The sequence below is a fragment of the Papaver somniferum genome, unplaced genomic scaffold (assembly GCF_003573695.1).
Source record: "Papaver somniferum cultivar HN1 unplaced genomic scaffold, ASM357369v1 unplaced-scaffold_19, whole genome shotgun sequence".
NCBI classification, from domain to species: domain Eukaryota; kingdom Viridiplantae; phylum Streptophyta; class Magnoliopsida; order Ranunculales; family Papaveraceae; genus Papaver; species Papaver somniferum.
In genome coordinates this window covers 19,395,095-19,421,948 of record NW_020628818.1, presented here as the reverse complement: position 1 = coordinate 19,421,948, position 26,854 = coordinate 19,395,095, and the positions used below count along the sequence as shown (strand labels likewise).

Below are 26,854 nucleotides of genomic sequence, written 5' to 3'. Positions count from 1 at the left end.
TAACCATTTGGCGCCCAACAGGAGCGCCTCATGATTAGATGCTGAGCGCCATATTGTTAGAGGCTAAACATCATTTTCTCCGAGAGTATGTTTCTGAGCGCCTAACCATTGGTCACTACAGCTGATTTTCGAGCGCCAAGCCATTGGTCTCTCATGTATTGGTTCAAGATAGGATCCAAGCAAATGTTTGGATCTGATGTTGAAAAGGCAACACTTTTAAAACGGTTTTTAAACTGAATCTTGGACGACCATAATAGTCATGCCTTATAGACTCTGAGTACCCCAAGATGAAATTAAAATTAGTTAATTACGATGATGCTAGATATAAAAATATTCGAACACTGCGCGAAGCGCGAATAAATATTTTCATACTAAGGTTTAGAAAAAAAAATCTAAACCCAACATATTAATTAAAATATCCAACATATCATTTATTTTCTCTATATTTTTTTTTGGTTAATAAAGCATTAAAATGCCTCAAATGACTTCCCAAAAGGAAATAAATCTCCCAAATTGCCAAGAATTTAAATCCCCAGGGATAAGTCCTAAAATGTAGGAACAAAAAACATTACACTTTATATCTGAAAATTAATCTCAACCATAGATCACCCAAAGATAATCATAGAAATTCGCAGTGAAAAAACCAACGGTCCATATGAAACATGTGAAAGTTTCTCTATTTGGACTCTGTCATAATTTCTACCGTTATTTATGTCTCCCCCTTTTCCTGTCTTAGTCTCTGCAGTACCTTTTTTTTTTCCTTCCCATTGAAAGACAGCAACACTGAGGCTGAACTCTTTTTCTGAATCTTCAGCATCAGAAAGGAAGAGAATCTTCATCATAACTGGTATGTTCTTTTGATTTTGTTGTTTTTTTCTTTTCATTTTTATGTTGCTGTTTGGGGTTTTTGTAGGGTATTTGTTTAGGTTTGGGGGATATTGTTTTTTCCCTTTTGGAGATTGTCACTAAAATGATTAATTTTTTATTTTAGGGTTGTTTTTGGATTCTGTTTCTTGGGATTGTAGTTTTGGTGATTCTAATGGGAGTTCTGGGAGTTGCGTTTTGCTTTCCTACATTGTTTTTGACCTGGGTTTCATTGGATTAGTGTTTGTCCTTCTTACATCCTTAGAATTGGCTATTAGATTGATCATTTTTATTTTGTCTGTGGATTCGAACTTGATTTTGTTGTTTTAGGGCTCTTACTTGTAGGTATTGACTGTGAATTGTTGTGTACAATAGAAACAAGCTTTGCTAGGGTTGTTAGTGTTTTGGGCAATATGGTGCTTAGTTTGTGTCTGTGGAAGTAATGGAGTTGTTTGTGATATTCAATTGCAGGTAACTAGAGTTTGATTGGTTTCTGATTTTTATTTTTATTGGTGGTGGTGCAGGCAGGTTAACTTAGATGAAGTAGCTTTGGAATTTTTGCCAAGTGAATCCGGTTTAGGATTGGGAAGCTGCAAAAAGCTGGTGTATGTGTTCTGATAAGGCTCTCATGGTTTTTAATACCCAATGATTGATTGACGGGCAAGTAACTATCTCGTTAGGTTATTAAGTCTTTCTTATCTCCGGGTTCTATTCGTTGCTGATGATTAGATAGTTTACTGTTTGACACTTTTGTTACCATCTTTGAGGGGGTCTTTCATCCAACCAAACCTAACAAATAAATGTGCTTTGACGAGAAGTTAGATTTTGGATTTGGGAGTACTTTACAAGAGCTTTCTAAATATGCTACCATTGTTCATAATGGATGCAAACATATCTGAAAGGGACCTAACTCGCATTATTGTTTGAAGATGGTTGATCATATGTCAAGAATTTTCTATTGAATAATGACCTATAATCTGTCTCAACGGATTTGATTTGATGTAAAGTGTTATTTATGATCAGCGTACTCTTGAACTAGCAATTCGTTAGAACATTTATTGTTTTAATACAGGTGTGTAATCGATCATTTCCTTGCACGTGGGGTTGCAAACTCACCTGAAGACTCCCCGGAAAATATGGAAGCTAAGAATAGGAGGACTGAGAATTTAATGGGTACTCGGCTGTTCCAAGCTGTTGGACCTGTACTCTTGATTTCAACGGGATACATTGACCCTGGGAAGTGGGCTGCAGTTATTGAGGGAGGTGCAAGTTTTGGGTTTGACCTCGTGTTGCTATTACTTGTCATCAATTGTGCTGCTATCTTGTGTCATTACTTGGCTGCTCATATTGGTGTGGTCACCGGAAAGAATCTTGCGCAGGTAACCCTTGCTCTGGCTGTTTTATCTAGTTAATGTTAGTTTCGGTTCTCCTGAAAGGAATTGAATCTATGGCTATCTAAATCTGTACATACATACCATTTTAAATACGTAATACCCTTGAAAACTAGAAGCCGATCTCTATTCACCAAAACACGTGTATGACCAAATTTCATATACATATATGGTAACTAAATGCCTTCCTTCATCAATTGTGGAGATACATGTTTATGTCATTTCGCACGTAATTAGCACTGTTACTGTCCTCAGTCAGATGTCATCTAAATGGTGCCATACCATTTTAAACATGATTAATATGGAAATGCTGTTTATGCAAATGTTACCAGAACTATAATTATCTAAAGTCATATTCTTAAGCAAGTGTTAATGCTATTTTTATGTGGTAATCCATCTTTATCAATTTTGAGATTTGATGCTTGTTTAGACGTAGAAAGGGATCCATCATAAATAGTGCGGAAGATACAATCCAAAAAGTATTTCTTTTCTTCTACGCGTGTGCACAAACTGAAACACAAACACTTTGAATTTTTTTTGTCAGTTTTCAAATATAGAAAAACATTATTTAAGTTTAACTTGACATTTGGGACTGTTAACATTGTTTCGATTTTTTGGCAACAATCTCAAGACCTTTGTATATGTTGCAATCAAACAGCTGTTTTATTTACCTATATGTGATTCTCATTTTTTGGTTTCTATTGTGCTCTCGTAACCTGTTTCATATAGATTTACAATCAGGAATACGACAAGTCAATATGCTTATTCTTTGGAGTTCAAGCAGAGATTTCAATAGTTATTTCAGACCTGACTATGGTAATTATCAGGCTTCTATAACTTATTTAATGCTTTATAGTATGCCTGGAATCATGGACCATAACAGTTATTTTTGTTTTTTAATTGTGCTAGGTTCTGGGCATTGCTCACGGATTAAATCTTCTTCTTGGGGTGGATTTCCGTACTTCTATACTTCTTACTGCATTCGATTTTGTCTTATTCCCAGTTTTTACCAGCCTGTTGGTAAGTTTAATTCGCTGCATATTCTTTTCATACCAACAAAAATGATAAACTCCTGTTATAATGTTTTCCTTGTGATGCCACGTTCAGGCAAGATGCAAGGCAGAAACTTATTTCGTCGGTACAGCAGGCTTTGTACTGCTTTTTTATGTTTTTGGAGTTCTTATGAGCCAATCTGAAGTCCCGATTGTCATGAATGGAATGCTTACAAGGTTCAGTGGGGAGAGTGCTTTCGTGCTTATGAGTCTTCTTGGAGCTAATGTTATGCCTCACAACTTTTACCTCTACTCTTCTCTTGTACAGGTAACCTGATTCTTACCCTCGATTTCCTCTTTCTGTTGATTTATGTTGGGTACCTTAAGCCTGGCGTTGTTCTGATGTTCAGTTTTCTTACCTTTCTGTTTTACGTGTCATGAGTTGTTGTTCTTATAGTAGGCAAGATGTATCATATGATTCTGATGCTTCTCCTCGTGCAATTTCATCTGAGTGTTATTTCAGATTCTTGACTCCTTGACATCTGTGCATTATCCATAATGAATTGTGTATTCAAATAAACTTGTCATGTTACCATCCTTCCATTTTCTTGCTTTGTTGGTGTTGTTTAGTTTCTAAGATTAATTCGTATTCGATTGTCAGTCTTCTAATCCTTGTTTCATCTTTCATCTATTTGCAGAAATGGCAGGGACCACCAAATATGTCCAAGAGTGCCTTATGTCATGACCATTTTGTTTCAATCTTATGTATTTTTAGTGGAATTTATCTGGTGAATTATGTTTTGATGAGCTCAGCAGCGTCTTTTTTCAACAGCGCCGATCTGGTTGTGCTAACTTTTCATGACGCACTTCTGCTAATGGACCAGGTTGACTTTGCCACTTGTCTCTAACTAAGTGATTCCATTCATGACATGCTTTCTATCTAGTTATACTTCGTAGCTTTCACTTACGTGTTTGTTTTCTTTGTATCTTTTTGGACAGGTATTGAAGAGTCCCGCAGCACATATTGCGTTTTTTCTACTCTTGTTCATCTCAAGCGTGCTAACAGGATTAACTTGGAGTCTTGGTGGCCAAGTAGTCTTGCTTGAATTCTTTAGGTTGGATACACCTCTTTGGCTTCACCGCACAACAATCAGACTTCTTTCTCTTGTTTCGGCTCTTTATTGTGCTGGGAATTCAGGGGCTGAAGGGATATACGAACTTCTTATTTTCAGTCAAGTTGTTCTTGCTATGCTGCTTCCATCCTCTGTAATCCCCCTTTTTCGAGTGGCCTCATCGAGTTCGATAATGGGTTCCCTAAAGATTTCCTCATTTCTGGAGTTCTTGACTTTGAGTACTTTCATGGAAATGCTTGGGTTAAAACTTATTCTTGTTGTGGAGATTTTATTCGGAAGTAGTGACTGGGTGGGTACCTTTAGGTGGAATGCTGGAAGTAGTATGACACTTCCATTTGTTATTCTTCTATTCACTGCTTCTGTCTCACTGGCTTTTTTGGTCGGTTTAGCGATCACACCTCTGAAGTCTGAAGGTGCTAAGCTAGAGGATGAGCAGATAGGGAGTTGGGAGCCATCTGCAAAAGGGAAAGGAAATGCCACATTTGGGGTTAAATTTACTCAAGAGGAACCTGATACTGAAGATTTTGTTATTGATAAAGCTATCGGGAGTCAATCTGACGATTCAACTTTTGACTTCAATTCTTCTGATACACTTGTGAATTCTTCTGATCTGGAACCTCAGCCCGTTGCTTCCGAGGGGATATGTGCTACAAACCAGACTTTCCCGACATGTGATCTAGAAAATTTGCAACCTGCTATGAAGCTCACTGGGGTGGAAATAGTGGATAAGGATTTTCTTGATGCTGGATATTTGGAAGAGGCTACTTCAGAAATGAACGAACTTCTCGACCCTGTTCCAACTACGGAAGATGCTACTTCTAAGATGAACGAACCCCTTCACCTAGTTCAAACGACCCAAACTAGTGAGGGATGTTTGCAAGTTGAGGAGGGATGTTTGCTAGTTGAGAAGGATGGTGATGAGCAGAATAATTTGGAGGGTCCAGGATATATTAGTGGTGTTAGTGAGAAATGTGAAGAAAGTATTGTTGCTGGAAGCCTTTCAAGATTGAGTGGATTGGGCCGTGGTGCTAGGCGTCAATTAGCATCTATTCTTGACGATTTTTGGGAGCAGTTGTTTGACCTTCATGGGCAGGCAAGTCAAAAGGCAAAGGCCAAGAAATTAGATATCTTATTTAGACAGAATCCAAATCCCGCTGCTTCTATGAATGTGGGTTCTACAGGATTGGGAGCATCGATGTTTGTACCTTCAGTAGCTGAAAGAGAATCTGAATTCCTGGCCAACCCTAATTCTTATGACCTGCCCAGCCAACACAGGACGTTGGGCAGTTTAACGTCACCTAATGGTATTCAATCAAGATCTCCCTTGCTGTATACAAAAATGCAATTGGCAGATGCATTTCCGCAAAGTGCGTCTCTAAATGTAATTGATTATGGTGAAAAGTGTTATTCTAGTTTGCATGTGCCACCATCTTCAGCAGGCTTGGGTAAGTTGAGCTATCAGCAGTCAACTGAAGATGATTACCGAGTCGCATCTTGTTATGCTCGAATTCATGCAGAGATGGAATCCCCTAATTCCTTGAATGGTCATCTGGATTCACCAACCTCTCATTCCTCATCTCTTGGCCCGCCAAACTATATGGATCAGCTTAATCATGCTCTGTCCCAGAAACCACTAAACAGGTTCACCTCTGTACACGCAACTAGTATGCAGAATCCAGCAGCTCCCCAGAATAACGGGCTAAATGCAGAGCAATCTTATTATGATGGTCCTTATTCGTCCGGATTTGTTCAAGATGTTGGTTCTCTGGCCTTCACGAAGAAGTACCACAGCTTGCCCCGCAATTCAGGGCTTGCATTTCCTCGACAAGGTGCATATGGTATTGAAAAGAGTTTGTGTGGACTTTATTTAGATCCTGGATTCTCCTTCTCTAGAGCTATTATAAAGGGTTCTCTCGTGGTCAAGTCAGAAGCCACGTCTCCGTGGTCTCCACATCCTTTTGAGCAGGCATTTGGTGGTATTACAGGTATACCCCAGAAAGTGGGAAAGTCCAATTCAGTTCCACAGAAAATCAATTCTCATTCAGAATTAGAGGCTCTGTTGCTTCAGTTGTTCAGAAGTTCTATGACGAGGCTCCTGAAATTAGAGGGATCAGAATGGTTATTTAGTCTGAATGGTGGGGTTGATGAGGATCTGATCGATCTAGTGGCTGCGAGGGAGAGATTCCACAGTGAAGCTGAAGCTGGAGAAGTGACCCATAGAAAGGAAACCAGTGAGTCTCCTCGCCAATACCTTTCCTCTGACAGAAAATTTGGCTCAGGACTGAAGAATGATGAGATGAGTTTCATTGAAGATTTGCTTTCTACTGTTCCTAACTGCGGAGAGGGTTGCATTTGGAAAAAGGATCTGATAGTGAGCTTTGGGGTCTGGTGCATCCGACGCATATTAGAATTGGCTCTTGTGGAAAGCCGGCCCGAGCTATGGGGAAAGTATACATATGTTCTCAATCGCCTTCAGGTAAAAGCTCGATACTGTACTTTATTTTCCTGAGTTACTCTCTCTACTCACTCATAAAATCTGAAGTAGTATCTGGGAGGCCCAACAGGACATTCAACTGCCCATCGGGCATCTAGTGACCCATCTGATACTGGTCGATGGGTCCTAGCTATTCATTCTGAACAACCGATGCCCTGGATACAATTAGATATAATTCATTTTCTATTTTCAAGATCAGTGATTTTTACCATTTCATTTTCTGAGTTGTGGTAGCTGAAGTTTTAACCATTGTGGAAACAGGGAATTCTTGAGCTGGCATTTTCAAAGCCCAGGAATCTTATGTCCCCCTGCTCATGTCTTCAAATCTCAGTGACACAAGCTAAGAGAATAAGCTCACCGGTAGAAGGCGGCGAGGTGTTAACACCGGCTGCAAAATCAGGCACAGCAAAATGCACAACTGCAACTGCAGTCCTTGACATAATCAAGGATGTCGAAATTGCGGTTTCTAGCCGCAAGGGTAGATCTGGTACTGGAGCAGGGGATGTTGCTTTTCCTATAGGTAAAGAGAACTTGACATCTGTTCTCAAACGTTACAAACGCCGTCTCTCTAACAAAATGTTTCGGACCCATGAAGGAGGAGGTCGTTCCAGGGTTTGGTAACCTTGAAAGCGCACCTCATGCGTGGTATACCTTCTTAGATTACATGGAGCAGTTTTTTTTTCTCGTCTTTTTTTAATTATTTTTTGGAGCTGTTTGATATTGGAAATCATTATAACTATTGCTCCAAATCAGTGCGCTCAATTACCCAATTTCTCTCTGTTGTGGTGTATAGATAGGTTTATACTGCAGATATTCTTATACCTATGTAAAATATGGTACTGTAAAACTTTTTGAAAGATTTCTGCAGAAAATCAAAGCTCAGAAAGAAAAATAAAAATAAAAATTTAGCTTCTGTCATTTTGTTTGTTATCTTTTGCTCTTTATGTCCTACTTGCTTGTGGTGTCAATGAATTACCTAGACTGGTCCGAGAGGGATTTGAGTAAGCACTCCTAGGTCTAGTTGTAGCCGGAAGAGAAACTGTATGAGCATCACGTGTGTAGGGGCGGCTGTATAATTTATTTTCTCATGAAGGGCAGTTGTGTCCTTTGCTGGACGCATGTCAGCGTCTCGTGAATTTTGGACAGCATGAGAAAGTTTGCTGGAAAGCGTACTAGCGGGGACAGAAAAAAATATATAGGGCCGCTATAAAAGTTTTGATAAAAATATTGAAGTATTTGGTGGACTAAATGGAAACTATTTAGTGACTACGACATAAAACGGGAAAAAACGAATGGGGGTGGCGGCTAGAGCCAGGACTATTCAATCATTGGTTTCGCCATCAGAGCGTAGTATAAAATCACGTTAGACTTCAGATCCGTTTTATTGTTATGCATTCGGCCACTTCCCATTAGTTTAATGTGGACTTAGTTTAATTTGATTTATTTTATTTTTAACAGGAAAGAATTTTTTTTTTTGAGACTAGTAACCTATAAATTGTTGTTGTCTAACTGGATCATGCCGCTAATAAATCAAGTATATTTTCCACTTAAAATCTCTTAAAATTACTAAAGCATCAAATATGAGATTAAAGTTAGTCCAATTCACTGTTGTTGAGTTTCCTTTTAGAGCACTAATCATATCGCTGCAATCTCTTCTACGTGAATTTTTGTTTTCCCCTATTTTTTCGCCTACAACAACGCTTCTAGAAAATCTCTGGCCTCATCTTGGTCCGGGTTTAAATGCTCTTCCCGCTCCTCCTCGCAGTCCATTGCAGTCCCCTGAAACAGTTCTACATATCAGTCCATATCCATATACTCCAGAATTCCTAGTATATAAGGCACAAAAAATGATTTTAACATCCAAATGTTCAGACAGAGATCGCTTAGGAATTGTAGAAACAATATCATTAAAATTATTTGCCACAAATATATTACTCGATTTCCAATTAATGATTTCATAAATGATGGTTGTAATGATTCCAGACTCATTCACCTTAGTTTAGCACACCTAGATTTCTAGATTACCAAGATGTAAAACTTACTATTTCAAATGTAGTTTTGTCAACCTGCAAATGAGAGTTAGTATATTTAAATATATCACAAAGCTAGGTATGAAAGTCATTATTGTTTAGTACATATAGGATTTGAGAGTTAATACCAACATATATCCTTCTCGTGACTTCATGCTCCACAAACATAAGATGCATGTTTTCGGTACTATTGCCGCACACACAACTATTAACATCACCATAGTGAGCATATCTAGCCAATTTGTCTTTAGTAGGAAAACAACTATGCAAACGCTTCTATATGAAGTGCTGAATTATAGACGGAAGATTGCATTTCCAAAAAGTGTTCCAAGCCATAGTTAGATTATTCTTGGTTGGTTTCCAACAAGATAATCATCTAAGATAATTTTATATGCTGTCTTGACAGAAAAAGTGGTCGTTATCATCTAGCTTCCATCAAAGGTTTATCTTCACCCAACATAGGTAATCTTATATCAATGGTGGATCTAACTATATTTTGATCGAACATAGGTAGTCTTATATTAGTGATGGAACAAAATATATTAGCTGGTTCAGCAAGCCCTCTAAAAATAAGGTTTAATGCGTGTAATCTACTGAAATGCTTAGGGATTGACCAAGGATGGTGCAAATTCCAAGCTTAAGGAGTTATATAATTTACACAAATCTGGTATTATTTGTATTGCTGAACCAATGGGTTTCTGCACTTCTCAATTTGTGAGAAGTTTGAGGCTGGATGATTTTAGCGAGATGTGATCGTTAATGAAGTTGATGGTGCTAAAGGTAATAATATATGGGTTCTCAGAAAAAAAATAAATTTAGTTTGTCCATGTATTCTCTCTTGTACTAAGCAGGCTATTACTTTGGATTTTGATGGTAATTATATTTCTGTTGTGCATGCCTTCTTTAAAGCAGTTATGGTATCAATTGGGGTTGTTTTTTTTATCTAATCCATGGCTTGTCACTGGTGATTTGAACTGCATTTGGATGAGAAAAAAGGTTGTATGGTTTCTAAAGATGTTTATAGTAATGAGTGTATGAGTTGGATGTATGATAATGGTTTGGTTGGAGTTGATGATATTGGTAAGAAGTATACTTGGTCAAATTTTCAGGGTGGCCATAAAAAAATTGTTTCAAAACTTAACAGGGACATTGTTAATGATGGTTGGTTATGAAAGTATGAAAATTGGAGGTGCAAAGGTTTGCTTGGAATTGCATCCGATTATTCTCCGTTTTTTGGCTTTGCTTTTGAGAATCCAAGGCCAGCTAGAGTTTTTTTTGCTTTCTAGAAGATGTGGCTTTCTCATTTTGGTTTTATGGATTTAGTTAAAGAAAGTTGGAAACTGCAACTCAATGGTGCTCCTCCTTTGTGTTCGCTGGAAAATTAAAAAAGATTGAAGGAGACTATGAAGATATGGGAAACAACTATTTTTGGTGATGTTTAATTTAGATTAAAACAAGCTGAAACCGAGAATGATTTGCTTGATTATGATCCGACTGATGAGTACCAATTCACTGGGGTAATGGATGCTAAACAAACTATTGAGGAAGTGAGAACTGAATTGGCAGTTATGTTTAAGATGAAATCTAGAGTAGCTTGGTTGGAAGACGGTGATCAGAACACTAGATTTTCCCATAATAGTATTCGTATGAAGAGAAGCCAATATAATCTCTGAATGTAAGATTTCCACTGACTCTACTTTGTTTTTACAGGATGAAATTAATAACTATACTCTCAATTATTATAAAGACAAGTTTACTAGTGGTGATGCTTTTATTGATCATAAACTTTTGACATAGACCATGAGAGCATTACTATGGAGGAAAGTGCTCTTATGGATTCCGTGACAACTATGAAGGAGATTAAAAAAGCTGTTTTTGATTTGGGAGCTGACAGTGCACCGGATCATAATGGCTTCTCAGATATTTTCTATAGGCAGTGTTTGGATTTTATTAAAGAGGACTTAGTTAAGGCTATTATCAACTATTGGCATAATTCCAAATGGCACTAAATCTAGTTTTATTGTGTTTATTCCAAAGAACAATGCATCTGATGCTATTAAGGATTATAGGCCTATTGGCTTGAGTAATATTTTTCTTTTTTTGCAAAATCATACAAAGATATTGGCCACTCGGCTTAGTATGGTGCTTAACAAATTGATTGTTGAAGAACAAGTTACTTTCATGAAGGGGAGAAATATATATGAAAATATTGCTTTGGCTTCTGAACAGATTAATGAAATTGGTGTGAGTAGGAAACATGGTAATGTTGGTCTAAAATTGTATTGCTCAAGCAGTTGGTATTGTTAGTTAGGAGTTTGTTGCTTAGATTTTTAGGGTGTATGACTTCTCTGAAAATTGGTGCAATTGGATTTGTTAGAGCACTGCTCGGTCGAACTTGCAAGCGTTATTATCTCAAGCTTGTTTGTCAAGTTTAGTTTCCAAAACATCTAAGTCTTGATTTCTAATCTACTTATAGCTAATTATCGGTTAGGATAGTAAGTGTAGTTGAGCATTAGACTTCACGGCGTTCATCGATTGAAGACGAAGAACTATTAAGGGGAGCTTGTGGAACTTCATCAACAAAAGGTATGTGAAGACTTGAACTCATCTATCACTCAAAAGTTTATCTACTTTATCTCCTATTTGAGACAAAAGTCGTATAGCTACATATACTTCGGTTATACACATTTGATATTTCAAGCTGAGTTTAACTCGCGTACATATTACTCGAAATATGTGTTCGTAATCTTTCGCTTTAACAAAGTTCATCTTATATTCTTGAAGAAAGTCAAAAGATGATCATGTGAAAATCGCCTAGTAACACTTAGATGATTTGTGTGAAATAGTCATTTGATGTGGACTCGGAATGTTTCGCATTGATCATTCGATCACTTGAAAATTACTTTGAAGTTAATAGTTTGTGTGAGACAGCTATTGTCGTCTTCTATGAATATTTTAATGATTGAAATGTGAGTTTAGAACAATTAACCATGATTGGATATAACACAGTATGCGTACTTGTATGCTAAACTGTTGCATGTTATTCCAAGTCCGGGAACCATAGTATGCATACCCGTATGCGTATTGGCGTTAAGTTCATGTCCGAAAATTCAACTAAGTTTGGAGGTATGCGTGCCCGTTCTCATATTGACGAACCCAAACTTAGTCCGACCACTTAGGTATATGTACCTGTTTGCATACTTGAGTAGGTTATGTTCTAAAATCGGTTTGTTCATGAACTAATACATTTATATATTAAGAAATGCAATCTTTTGCAAACCGTGGCTATAATGTTCACGAATTGATTCGAGTGAATCAAAATCGATTTTGCTTCAATTGTGTCTTGTATACTCTATGAGAAACAACCGAAAAACTCTAGAACTAGTTTAATTTGAGTCATTTGAGCTAGTTATGGTTAAGATGAATAAGGTTGATATGAAAGTGTTCATATGGCTAACTTCGGTTAACTATTATTGAGCCAACAAGGTGCACATGTTTAGTTATGGTTACTCATATCTAAATGAAATAACTTTTCATTTGTGTGTAACAAGCTAAGTTTGATCTAACGGTTGAAAGATATTAGCTTGAGTCTAATCAGGTTTTCATCTAACGGTGAATATTGAATGCTTTGTTACCAAGGTAGCATTGATTGCAAACCCTGATTTGAAGACTATATAAGGGAGAACTATAGCAACTGGGAAATTTAATCCCCACACCTCTTGTGTGATACTAGTTGCGATTAGTGTCGATTCTCCTTTAGCCTTAGGTTTTTCCAAAACCCTGTAGGTTAACGAATTGAAGACTTCATTGGGATTGTGAAGCCAGACCCAACTATTTTCTTTGTAGTTGCGTGTTCTGATCTTGCGGTTTTCTATCGTATTGAGTACTATCTTCTTTAAGATTTGCTCGATATTTAATCTCTGATAGGAAAGATAAAAAGTAGTCACTAACATCTTCGTCTCATCGTTTGTGATTCCACAATATCATGTTTCGCTACCATACGATTAAGATTATTGTGAGGTGATTGATATTACTAGGCTGTTCTTCAGTAATATCAGACCGGTGCATAAATTGGTTCATGTTCACCTTGATTTATAAAAAGACAGAACAAAACTCATAGGTATTTCTGTGGGAGACAGATTTATCTATTCAATATACTTTTCTGTATGAGACAGATTGGTTTATCAAGTCTTCAACTTTGGGTCGTAGCAACTCTTAGTTGTGGGTGAGATCAGCTAAGGGAATCAAGTGCACATAGTCCTTCTGTGATTCATAGGCGTAAGGAACACAACCGTACCTTGATCAGTGTGATATTGGTTGGGGCTAAACTACATTCCAGTGCGAAGTTAACTTGGGCTAGTGTCTGTAGCGGCTTAATACAGTGTGGTGTTTAAATATGGACTAGGTCCCTGGGTTTTTCTGCATTTGTGGTTTCCTCGTTAACAAAATTTCTGGTGTCTATGTTATTTCTTTTCCGCATTATATTTGTTTATACAATTGAAATATCACAGGTTGTGCGTAAGTTCAAGCAATTGTGAATCCAACCTTTGATTGTTGATTGAATTGATTGACACTTGTATATTGGTTTTTGATACCGTCCAATTTGTTTCTTATAAAAATCAAGCTCACGGATTTCTATCTGTTTGATTTGCTGATTACATTAAGAAACAGAGATATAACTCTTGGATATATTTCTTGATTGAGCTCGCTTTATTAGTTGGTGCTCTTAAAAATTATATTGGAGTTAGTACATATAGATTGCCTAAACAAAATATTGGGTGAGGTTGTTAGACCCCAGCTTTTTCAATTGGTATCAGAGCATGCAAACACGTTTAAGACCTTATAAGTATGTATTTGTAGCGATCCGACTCTATGAATAGAAGTGCTATCTCAGTAAACGTACCACCAGTCTTCGATGGCTCAAATTACTTATGGTGGAAAATTGTTATGCGTGCCTTTCTTCAACCGCGTGATTTTTAATCATGGGTTTATGTTGTTAATAGCTATGATCCTCCAATGGTTACAGTAGACGGTGTCTCTATTGTAAAGGATATTGGTAGATATGAACCTAATGAGATTCTCGCTGCAAAGCAAAATTATGACGGTTTAAATGCTATCATTCATGCCATTACCCCAGATCTTCAGCACCATGTGACTACGTGCACTCGGTCTAAAGATGCGTGGGATATCTTAAAAACTGTATTCAAAGGGAATACCTCTTAAAACGAAGCTAGGATTCAAAACCTAAATTCTGATTGGGAAAACCTTCGTATGGCCGATGGAGATTCATTTGATGAGTTTAATCACGAAGTGTCTGAAATTGTTAATGCATTTTTTCATTGGGTAAGACTATTCCTGAAAAGGACATTGTGATGAAAATTCTCAGATCGTTGCCAATCAAATATGATTCTAAGAAACATTCCATCATTGAAGGAAATAACCTTGATACGCTTTCCATATGTACTCTTGTTGGGAAGTTGAAAATACTTGATCTTGATCAGAACACAGTCAGAAAATATGCGTTCAATGTTGTGACCAACACAAGCGAATCTTCTAACTTGTCTTGGGATGATGAAAGTTGCTCCAATCATGTTGATTTGATAAATCACTAATTACATAAAAGATCAAGGGTATTGTTAAATGAAGCAAAAGATATGAGAAACGTCTCTCTCCAGTTAATATTTCAGATGATTCAATACAAGAAAAATCATCCCAGGTTGTCAATATCATGCATAATTCCGATGTGTGCAATGAATTTTAAGCTCTCATAGAAGAAACTTCTTCCTAATCAAATTCTGATTCAGAGTTTGAGTCTGACGCTGAGATTTTTGAATTCTTGGATAAGTGCGAAGCAATTCACCAAGAAAATATCCAACTAAAGGCTTCGTTGGAGAAACTTGAATCATCACTTCAGTTGAAAAATCTTGAGATAGATTGTCTTAATGATGAATTCACCAGGACCCCATCTATGAAGGAAAAAGAGATTAATACTCTTAAGTGTGACTTGCAAAGGTTGTCTGGAAGTTCTGAAAAAATATCAATAATGTTATTCGATCAGAAGTCTTTTGGAAACACAAACAATTTAGGGTTCAAAAGAAAAACTGTGAGCACAAACAACTCTCTTATTCCAGCCAGTTTTGGAATAATTGATGATGAATGTTGTGATAAACGGGAGGCAAATGTGCAAGACTACAAATCTTCCTTAATTTGTTGGTTTTGTGGAAATGCAAATCATGTTCAAAATAAGTGTTTGAAATTCAAAAGGAACAACAAAAGAATTTCCAAACTTCAAAATGACATACAAAGAATGAATCTTGCCTTGGGGAATCAACAGGGTACTTCTGAAGACAAGAAGAAATCGAAAAGAACCAGATTCAGACGAGGTAAGAAGTTTGTTTATGCAACAAACCTTGATAAGTCACTATGTGATAAAAGATGTGAGCATTCGGCTCGCCCCGTCACTATCTAATTCTAGTGACGTCTGCATCCTCATCTTTAACTTGAGAAAATGAGGATTGCATCAAGGTTTCTCAAGTTTTGTATAATTGTTAATTTTTTATATATTAAGAAAATATCTTCTTAGTTAAAATAGATAATGGATCATGAACCGTAAAATACTTTTTCAAAGTTCTTCTAAGGTTTGGCAGTCCATTTGTCTATTTATATTCGTTTGTGATCTGATGCTCTTCACTTCTTTTATCTTTGAAAGATACAGTTTCATGGCTCCTGTAACTAGAGGTACCACAAAAAGGGATGCAGTTGAAGCAGTCAATGTGTTTCTTTGTGAATGAATCATTTCCTCAAGGAAGAAAAAGGAGAGATCTACAAATGATGAAGAAGGTTCTTCCTCTAAATGCCTCTTGTCTGTTTGTCATTTTGATAATAACTTTAGAGGTATGGTGAAGGATTTCATCAACAAAAGGAACGATTTAAAATCTTAAATCATTTTCTCTTTAGAAAAGACAGCTCACTATGAACGTAAGTTGTCTCTAACAAAGAACACCTTGTGTGGACTTAAAAGAGAACTTAGTGAGTTAACTGATATTTCTGAAGATTTTGAACGATCCCATAATCAATGGGTTTTTCAATAATGAGAAGTAATTATCAGTAGATGCTCTGAGAAAGCTTACGTCTAGGAAACTTCTTATGAGAATTTATTCTTGTGTTTTAAGAAGGATAACTAGGGTTTCGAATATCAATTATTGTGAGTAGACATAGCTATTGCCAACGATTTTCATCTTACAATGTTTTTAGATTTATTTATTTAAATTCTAAAGTTTATTTGGAAGATAATTCTGCCGTACTTTATTGGTTTCATATACTGCAAATATTATTATGGGATATGTGTGTTTGCGTCCGCGAACTATGATTGTCCCATATTTGTCAAAAGTTAAGCCTATTGTGTCATTATGAAAATATTGATGGAATATAGGATGAACTTTTGATTACAAAGATTAAGTCTATGATATCATTATACAAATATTGATAAAAAATAGAATGAATCTTTGAATATTTCGTAGTATTTATCTTTTCCTGATCCAGTTCTATGTGAAAGTACTGTGTGGCTCCGTAAATTTTCTTATGTTGAGCATTTCCAATTAAATTAATCATAGGTTCACTTGTAGTTAATTTAATTGATTTTTATGGATACAAATTCATGTAATTTGTTAATGTCCAAATAAATTCTTCTTTTCTTGCAAAAGTAAGGTCGCTCTTATTGTTCTTTCGGGAATGACATTTTATGGGGGGGGGGGGGGGGGGAGTTCTTATTTGAACTTGTGCTTAATTTCCAAATCTTTGTGGGGGAGTGCGGTGTGGAATATTGTAGGAGTTTTCTTGTATCTTTATGAACTCCTTGATGAATGCATTTAGTTTCGACTATATGATTGCATCTAAACAAAGTTGATATGTTTTCTTTTAGTCATGAAGAATATCTATGAGAATATCATTATGATCCCACTAGTTTTCGCACCGTTGCCAATTTATATTGACAAAAAGGGGGAGAATTAATGTGTAGTTCACACTACAAATACATATGGTTTACGGATCATTATGTAAGGGGGAGTGGTTTTCATATGAGATGAAGTATTGACTAAGGGGAGGTGATACATATTACCATAGTATTGTTTTCAAAGTTGTGATACAATTGGACTTTGATGCTGTGAAATAATACTATGATATTGTATAACAATACGAAAACATCTTGTTTTTATATATTGTTATAGCTACGGATCTTCAACAACTATGATGTTGTTTTGAACACGTTCAGAATCACTGGAGTACTTGGAAGTGACAAAGATTTCGAGTAATGTTGAAGAACCAAGGAAATCAAGCATTTGTATGAGAAGCTACAAAGTTTATTTATTTTGTAATCCATATGTATTGATAGTTTTGTCACTAAAATTGACAAAGGAGATATTGTTAGAGCACTGCTCGGTCGAACTCGCAAGTGTTGCTATCTCAAGCTTGTTTGTCAAGTTTAGTTGCCAAAACTATAAGTCTTGATTTCTCGTCTACTTATAGCTAAGTCTCGGATTAGGATAGTAAGTGTATTTGAGCATTAGACTTCACGGCGTTTATCGATTGAAGACGAAAAACTACTAAGTGGAACTTTTGGAACTTCATCAAAAAAAGGTATGTGAAGACTTGAACTCATCTATCACTCAAAAGTCTATCTAATCTATCTCATATTTGAGACAAAAGTCATATAGTTATATAGACTTTGATTATACAAACATTTGATATTTTGAGATGAGTTTAACTCACTTACATATTTATCGAAATATGTGTTGGTAAGCTTTCACTTTAACAAAAGGAATCAAGTGCGCAGAGTCCTGTTGGGATTCAGAGGCGTAAGGAACGCTACTGTACCTTGATCAGTGTGTGATTGGTTGGGGCTCAACTGCATTCCAGTCCGAAGTTAACTTGGAGTAGGCTAGTGTCTGTAGCGGATTAATAGAGTGTGGTGTTTAAATCTGGACTAGGTCCCGAGGTTTTAACAAAATTTCTGGTGTCTGTGTTATTTCTTTTCCGCATTATATTTGTTTATACAATTGAAATATCACAGTTTGTACGTAAGTTCAAGCAATTGTGAATCCAACCTTTGATTGCTGATTGAACTGATTGACATTTGGATATTGGTTTTTGATACCGTCCAATTTGTTTCATATAATAATCAAGCTCACGGATTTCTATCTGTTTGATTTGCTGATTACATTAAGAAACAAAGATATAACTCTTGGATATATTTCTTGATTGAACTCGCTTTATTAGTTGGTGCTCTCAGAATTATATTGGAGTTAGTCCATACAGATTGCCTAAACGAAATATTAGGTAAGTTTGTTAGACCCACGCTTTTTCAGCATAGCTGGGGTTTCTATTTTGATTAATCGCAGCCCTGAAGGTTTTTTTAGCATAACAAGAGGTTTGCGGCAAGGTGATCCTCTTTTCTTCTGATTTTTGTGCTTATTGAAGATGTTTTGAGCCAAAAAATCTCAATACTTTTTGCTACCAAAAGAAAAAAGTGTATGGTTAGTAAAAAAGGAGTTGCACTAACGTATCTTCCTTTTGCTGATGAAATTTTATTTTTCTGTCAAGGAAACTAGCATGGTTCGCACAATCCGAATGACATGTCAGGCATGTACCAAAGGGCCTCTGGCTAATATGTCAATCGTAATAAAAGCAAATTTTACTATAAAGGTGGCTCATTTTTTTGTGGTATATCTGAAAAAGCGGGGGTCTAACAACCACACCCAATTTTTGGCTTAGCAATCTGTATGGACAAAATCCAATATACTTTCAAGAGAATCAACTAGACACTCAAACTCAATCTTTAGAAAAGTATATCAAAGAATTTATATCTCAATTTTTCTCAATTCAATCCGCCACCAAACAAATAGGAATTTGCGAGCCCGATTGAATAGGAGAAACAACTTGGACGATATCACAAACCAATATCCAAGTGTCAATAAATTCAATCAACAACCCAAAGGCCAGATTCAAGAACTGATTGATCTTAACGCACAACCTGTGATATTTCAATTATATAAACAAATATAATGCGGAAAAGTAATAACACAAACACCAGAAATTTTGTTAACGAGGAAACCGCAAATGCAGAAAAACACCGGGACCTAGTGCAGCTGTTAAAACCACACTGTATTAAGACGCTACAGACACTAGCCCACTCCAAGTTAACTTCGGACTGGAATGTAGTTGAGACCTAACCAATCTCACACTGATCAAGGTACAGTTACGCTCCTTACGTCTCTGAATCCCAGCAGGACTCTACGCACTTGATTCTCTCAGCTGATCTCACCCACAACTAAGAGTTGCTACGACCCAAAGTCGAAGACTTGATAAACCAATCTGTCTCACACTGAAAAGTATATTGAATAGATAAATCGGTGTCCCACTGATAAACCTATGAGTTTTGTTCCGTCTTTTGATAAATCAAGGTGAAAATGAACCAATTGATATACCAGACTTATATTCCAGAGAACAGCCTAGAAATATCAATTATCTCACAATAATCTTAATCCCATGGTAGCGAAACAAAATATTGTAGAATCACAAACTATGAGACGAAGATGTTTGTGACTACTTTTTATCTTGCCTATCGGAGATTAAATCTCGAACAAATCTTAGAGAAGATAGTACTCAATCACGATAGAAAACAGCAAGACCAGAACACGCAATTACAGAGAAAATAGTTGGGTCTGGCTTCACAATCCCAATGAAGTCTTCAATTCGTTAACCTAAAGGGTTTTGGGAAAACCTAAGGTTAAAGGAGAATCGACTCTAGTCTCAACTAGTATCATACAGGAGGTGTGGGTATTAGGATTCCCAGTTGCTAGAGTTCTCCTTTATATAGTATTCAAATCAGGGTTTGCAAAAAATGTTACCTTGGTAACAAAACATTCAATATTCAATGTTAGATCGAACTTAGCTTGTTACACACAAATGAAAGTGACTTCATTTAGATATGAGTAATCGTATCTAAACGTGTACACCTTTGTTTGCTCAACAATAGTTAACCGAAGTTAGCCATATGAACACTTTCATATCAACTCAAATGACTCAAATGAAACTAGTTCTAGAGTTGGTCAATTGTTTATATTCTCATAGAAGTATACAAGACACAATTGAAGCAAAATCGATTTTGATTCACTCGAATCAAGTCATGAACATTATAGTCACGTTTTGAAAAAGTTTGCATTCCTTAATATATAAATGTATTATTTCATGAACAAACCGATTTTAGAACATAATCCACTCAAGTATGCAAATGGGTACGCATACCTTAGTGGCCGGACTAAGTTTGGGTTCATCAGTATGCGAACGGGTATGCATACCACCAAACTCAGTAAAGTCCCCGAACCTGAACCTCATGCCAGTTCGCATACCGGTATGCACACTTAGTTCCCGGACCTCAACTAAACCAATCAGTACGCATACGTGTATGCATACTATGGTTCGCGGACTTGGATCACACATATGAAAGTACGTATACTGTGCTTATATCCAATTGTTCTAAACTCTCATTTCAACCATTGAAACATTCTCGGAAGATGACAATAGCTGTCTCACACAAACTATTAGCTTCAAAATAATTTTCAAGTGATCGAATGATCAATGCGAAACATTCCGAGTCTACGTCAAATGACTATCTCACACAAATCATGTAAGATGTTACCATGCGATTTTCACATGATCATCTTTTGACTTTCGTCAAGAACATAAGATGAACTTTGGTAAAGTGAAAGCTTACCAACATATATTTCGAGAAATATGTAAGCGAGTTAAACTCAGCTCGAAACATCAAATGTGCATAATTGAAGTCTATATATCTATACGAATTTTGTCTCAAATAGGAGATAGAGTAGATAAACTTTTGAGTAATAGATGAGTTCAAGTCTCCACATACCTTTTTTTGATGAAGTTCCACAAGCTCCCCTTAGTAGTTCTTCGCCTTCAATCGATGAACGCCGTGAATTCTAATGCTCAACTACACTTTATATCCTAATCCGAGACTTAGCTATAAGTAGACTAGACATCAACTTATAGTTTTGGCAATTACAAGGTTGAGATAACAATGCTTGCGAGTTCGACCGAGTAGTGCTCTAAAAATATCTAATTCTATTTTTTTTGCCGATGGAGAAAGCTGTTTTTCGTGATAGATATTTGGGTATTCAACTCAAGCCGCGCATTTTTCGTCATATTCATGTCAGGAAAGTGGTTGAGAAGATAATGGAAAAGTTGGCTAGCTGGAAAATTAAGATGATGTATTTTCAAGCTAGATTAGTTTTAATTCGGTATGTGACATCCAGTTATGTTATACATTCTATGGTTTCCACAAATGACCTAGAAAGATGATTGAACGAACTGAAAAAGCCATATGTAACTTCCTATGGTCTGGGGATGCTGAGTAACGTAGGTACTTCACGGTTGCGTATGATAGTCTGTGTTGTCGGCGTATGGAAGGTGGTTTGGGTATTTAGAAGTCGGTTATTGTTAATAGAGCCATGTTGAGGAGGTTATGTATAAGTATACATTAGAGACTCATACAAGGTATGTGCTATATTTTTGAAGGCCAAGTATTTTAAAATTAATGACAACTTGATTGATTATAAACTGATGTCCACTGTTTTTCCTGGAGTACGATGGGTTTATTCTTTTGTTGAGAAACATACATGTTGTATTATTGGTAATGGTGTTACTACCTTCTTATACTCTGATAATTATTGTGGTGATTTCTCAATTGCCAAGAGGATGAAAATTGCTTCTTTGGGGAGGAGTGATCGTAAGTCAAGGTTAGTGACTTGATTGTTGATGGAAATTAGGTTATACCCATGAGAGTAGTAATTGAACCGGTTATCTAAAACTCCAAACGTATCTTATTACAATTCACTTCTTTTTTTAATTAAGATTAAGATAATGAAAAATAAGACTTTTTTTTTCTTTTATTATCCAACCTTATGATTAGAGATGGAATTGATGTTGATTCTCTTCCACTTATTGCTGGTAGAGATGACTACATAATTTTGGATTTGGATTACAAGAGTAGTTTCTCGGTTAAGTCTGCAATCAGAACCCCTGCTTTTCTCACGATTTGTTGTGCATCCATCTTTGGACGTGCGATACTGGAAGATCTGGAGGAAGGAATGTTGTGCTACTGATGACCGATGATTAAGAAGATGGTTAAGTAAATGCCAACTCGGTGTAGCATATGCAAGAAAGACAGTGAGTCTCTAAGCCATACTATACGACATTGTAGATTTGCTAGAGGAATATGGGCATAGGCTGCTAGGATTTCTAATCTGCAGTCGGCTAAAGATATTGTGGCTTCTTATAAAGATACTACTAGGAGGAGCAAAATGATTAAGGACTTGTGGATTGTTGTAAATCATGCAATTATCACATAGTTATGGAAGTTACATAACAAAGCTTTCTTTGAAGGTGCAATTATTAATTCGCTTGGTTTCAAAGATAGCGTTTATCAGGTAATACGTGATAATTCTGTTCAAACGGAAGGTTTCATGTTTAACACTATGGATGATTTGGGCATTATGAACTATTTCAAAGTTAAACATAGGATATTGAAGAATTCTACGCCTGTTGAGATCAGTTGGTCTCCTCCAGAACATGGAGAGATTATGATTTGTTATGATGGTGCATCACGTGGTAATCCAGACCAGGCTGGTGCAAGTATCAGTTACACAGATGCTAGCTCAAACGTGCTCGGAGCTTTATGTGTTGAACTTGGCTGACAAACTAATTTTTTCGCCGAACTGAGTGCTGTTATTTATGATCAGATGCTTGCAAAGAGATGAAATGTGAAGAATATTTATGTAAAGTCTGACTCTATGAGTTGATTCAAGCTTTACTACAAGGTGAGTTACCCAAGAATTAACTCGAAGTGAGTTCATCCCGCATGTGGAATGACCAGATAAAATTTATTTCCGTTTCAGATACGCTTTGTAAATTTGGACGGCTATTGGCCAGCTATACTTGCATAGTCTAAGTTTTATATATATATTTTACCTTTTTAATGAAATTTTATTTACCCAATAAAAAAAATACTAATACTAATAACTTAATAAGTAAGCCCCCATTGGGACTGAGGGGTAGCCTCTGTAAATATTTTTTTTACCCTACCTAGGTTTTCACTTTCTCTTTTGTCCTGAGCCTCCATGCCTCCATGGAAAAAGTAGACCAAACAAGTAGGCGCAAGTCCCTTTATTTTGTGTCTGAACTGGCCAACTGCTCGCAACTGCCTGTTCACATTTACTTGTTTTTCCACATGGAAAATTTCAGACCTTTTGCAATATCTGATGATCCTAAGAACAGAGCTTGCAACAAATTCATACCAGAGCCGAGCAGGAAGAGATTTTGGCAGAAGATCGTTTTAAGAAGGGCAAAACGGAGACTTAGACAGACTTCTGAGAGGATTGAACGATGGCCATAATTATTAAAATTGAGATTGTGATTCTCAGGTGCATGATAATTCATGGGAACAAGGAGATCGTGGTTTGTTTTACTTCAATTACCAACTATATGGAGAAGCACATCAGCTGCTTGACAAACTTCAATTACCAATTATATGGAGAAGCACATCAGCTGCTTGATAAAAGTTCCATGACAGGAAAAACTAGTGAAGGTATAAGTTTCATTCCCCCTCGCTAATGGAGTATTAGAATTAAGCAAAAAGATGGTATTTATTTTTTATGAGGCAATAATTGAAATAATTTTGGTACAATGGTAGAGAAAAAGGAAAATCAAATTACTTCCTAGTTAGTATCGATTTCTAAGTCCATGGATTTCCAAAAAATACAATTCTACTCTTCCCTGTCATGGTGGGATTGGGAAATTGCCATTAACTGATGGGCAAACAACCTCTATAAATACTTCTTTTACATGGCTTAGGTTTTCACTTTCACTTACCCTTTTGTCTTCAGTTCAGCCTCCATGGAAAAATCACATCAAAGAAGTAGGAGGAAGTCCCTTTCAAAGCCAAAGGTAGCACCTTGGCTTGTTTTCCCACATGGAAAAGAGGGAAAGTTTCAAACTTTTTACAATGTAAGTGATGAGAATAGAGCTTGCAATAAATTCATACCAGAGCTGAGCAGGAAGAGATTTTGGCAGAGATCTTCGTTTCAAGGTTGGTTAGTAAGTGTCTGTGACGAAGAAGATGATCCTACCCCGAATTTCAGTTACGGGGATTGTTTTTGTGGAATCCAGTATCAATGGAGACTATTCAATTACCTTCTCTTCTCCATTGGTATTCATCATTAGGGGATGAGTATTATAACAAAGACTGTGTTTTGTCTTCACCGCCTCAGAGGAATGGGAGTAGCGCTGTTGGTGATGATCCCATTGTTGCTTTCCTTATTGGTACAAGAAGAGGAGTCGGAAAGGACATTCTTGTGTATTGTCGCCCTGGTGACGAAGACTGGAAAACGCAGAAAATCACTGATATATATGACTTGAGGGATCTAAGATCGATGCTTTACTTTAAAGGTAAGATATATATATAATGTGCGAGGGTGATGAACATTTAGAGATGGATATGCAACATGGGTCATGTGGGCATGATGTTGATACAATCCTCTCTATGTGTAAAATTGAAGTTAGTGATGATATAAGAGGCTATACAGTGGGAGGAATTTATGATACTCAAACAGAAACATATTATGTGGAGTCTTTTGATGAAATATTCAGAATTGAAAGAATTTTCCTCACTAGAGGTGTTTATGAATATTATGTAACTAATATGGTGATAGCAAAGTTGGATTTCTCTTCGATGTCTTGGGTGGAAGTGAAAAGTTTGGATGATCATGTCTTATTTCTGAGCCATTCTTCTGCACTGTGTTGCTCGACCAAGGAGTTGGGTTTTAGTCGGGGTTGTGTGTATTTTACACAAATAGAGGAAATGAGCTTGTACAAGTATGACTTGGAAAACAAAAGTATAATGCTTTCTCTACCATGTCCTGATCTTCCTAAGCCATGGTTCCCTCCTGAGTGGCTCATGATTCCCTCAACTTTTAGGTAAAATTAAATAACTCTACATTCTTAGTCGCCTATATGTTTTGATTTCTTATACATGATATTTCCATTCTATATTATTCAAGTGATTGTTGTCTGTTATTTTTATGGAGACAACAATGATTGTTGACTGCTACCGAGTTGTCTCCTAGTTAGGATGCAACAGTAATTGTTGAATTCACAGTACCAATTAAATTACCATAAAACATACATCATTCACCTAGTTAGTTTACCAACTTTTCTTGCATCTTAAATGCCACTTCGTACATAAAGACATACATCATTACGTGTTTCGGCAAATTTGAACCAAAGGAGAAGGGATGAGTATGAGATTTCATAACATTAGCTGGTAGTGATTTGTTGTGCTTGTTTCTGCAATCCTTGTTCTCCCTGTGTTTGATCCACTTCGAGCCTGAAGAACCAAGTTATTTCTGTTGAATCGTGCCATATTTGAACAAAGTGTTGTTTCGTGATTGAAGTCAATTTATTAAATCACGCGATCTTCTTCTCCTGTTGTTGTTTGTCTCAGTTTATCCTTGCTAGCATATAAAACACACAAAACTATACACACTGAAGATTTGTAATTTTTGTTTTCTTTCTTTAGTAGGGTCGATGATAAAGGAAGAGGGACAAATCGAATAGGGACAGAACGTGTGTTAGACAATGATGATGAGAAAAAGGGTATTGAGGAAGCAAGACCTTGGGTTACACTTGATGATGATGTGGTGTGGTCGATAACAAGCCATCTAAGCCCGTTGGATTACATACATTTACGTGCTGTTCGAAGAAACTATAGGTCGGTATTTCCTTTAGTGAATTGGAGAAGATCCTGTTCTACTAGGAATTTACAACCCGCTGAACTGTCTCCATGGCTGGTTTTTGCCAAGGATAAGGAAGCCGTTTTATAGTTTCATAAACCCGATGCATAATAATGAGAATTACCTCATGAGCATCCCTGAATTGTTAAAGGGTTCAACGATTCGCTTCTCTAAAGGCGGTTGGTTACTCTTGTCAAAAGGTTACCATAGTTTGTTCTTCTACAATCCCTTCACAAAGGAAATTATGGAACTGCCGGATGTACCTGATGGTACAGATTATAAGTTCCGAGGTATCTCATTCTCGTCATGGCCAACTTCTTCAGATTGCTCAGTTTTTGCCATAAGAAACTACGGGATAGATGAAGTATTTATCTCCTTCATTAAACGGGGAGATGAAACGTGGACATGTGGCATCTTAGATAATGTTTATTTGCCTCCTGGTAAGAAAGATATTGCATATGAGCCAACTCTCAACTGTCCAATATTCTCCCGTGGAGCTTTCTATTGTTTGAATCTGAGTGGAGCTTTAGGAGTATTCAAATTCGAAGAAAATGGCATTGCCTGGGACATTCTTTCCATGGTTCCCCGGTCTACTTGTGGTTTTATCAATAAGAGTTATTTGGTGGAGCTTGAAGGAAAGCTTTTATCTGTACTATTAGGCCATTTCGGAAAATGGGTTCGGATATTTAGATTGGACATGTCGGAAATGGTTTGGGTTGAAGTTGAAAATTTAGGACAGCATGCGTTGTTTATTAGCAATACATCTTGTATCGCAACAGTTGCTCCGACTAGTCAAATGGAGAACAAAATTTACTTTCCTAGGTTGCACAATGAAGGAATTTTATTTTAATCTCTTGATTCTGGTAAATATCACACTATAGAGAGCAAGCATTACGGTAAAGATTATTCTAACTCGACAGAGAACTTGAGGTGCAGCTGGATACTACCTAATTGGTCAGAGACCACACAGCCAATTAACTGGTCCGCACATTTTGATCAACATGGATAAATTATTTGATTACTTCTGAGAAACAAATGCTTATGTATTTGCATGTTGTAAATTAGATGATTGATTTTTTTTTTTTTTT

General features: G+C 36.6%; 3 protein-coding genes across 6 annotated transcripts; all 3 read left to right on the top strand.

Moving 5' to 3' along the window:
- The first annotated feature begins 772 nt into the window (after positions 1 to 772).
- LOC113338774 (ethylene-insensitive protein 2-like) lies at positions 773 to 7,786 on the top strand. The gene is made up of 9 exons (XM_026584160.1): positions 773 to 847; positions 1,389 to 1,524; positions 1,937 to 2,243; positions 2,985 to 3,071; positions 3,165 to 3,275; positions 3,363 to 3,575; positions 3,946 to 4,131; positions 4,247 to 6,856; positions 7,136 to 7,786. The coding sequence occupies exons 3-9, from the start codon at positions 2,001 to 2,003 to the stop codon at positions 7,493 to 7,495; spliced, it is 3,810 nt and encodes a 1,269-aa protein (XP_026439945.1). The 5' UTR covers positions 773 to 847; positions 1,389 to 1,524; positions 1,937 to 2,000; the 3' UTR covers positions 7,496 to 7,786.
- Positions 7,787 to 23,174: 15,388 nt separating this feature from the next.
- Positions 23,175 to 26,787, top strand: LOC113338645. 4 transcript variants are annotated; one of them, XM_026584023.1, is made up of 3 exons: positions 23,175 to 23,563; positions 23,867 to 24,951; positions 25,553 to 26,787. In XM_026584023.1, the coding sequence occupies exons 2-3, from the start codon at positions 24,440 to 24,442 to the stop codon at positions 25,854 to 25,856; spliced, it is 816 nt and encodes a 271-aa protein (XP_026439808.1). In that variant the 5' UTR covers positions 23,175 to 23,563; positions 23,867 to 24,439; the 3' UTR covers positions 25,857 to 26,787. The 4 variants fall into 4 exon arrangements, with proteins under 4 accessions (XP_026439808.1, XP_026439807.1, XP_026439809.1 ...); XM_026584022.1 differs by having other exon boundaries at positions 23,862 to 24,951; XM_026584024.1 differs by having other exon boundaries at positions 23,175 to 24,951; positions 25,556 to 26,787.
- Positions 26,011 to 26,616, top strand: LOC113338640 (F-box/kelch-repeat protein At1g57790-like). The gene has a single exon (XM_026584013.1). It carries the CDS (start codon positions 26,011 to 26,013, stop codon positions 26,614 to 26,616), a length of 606 nt encoding a protein of 201 aa, XP_026439798.1.
- Positions 26,788 to 26,854: the final 67 nt, after the last annotated feature.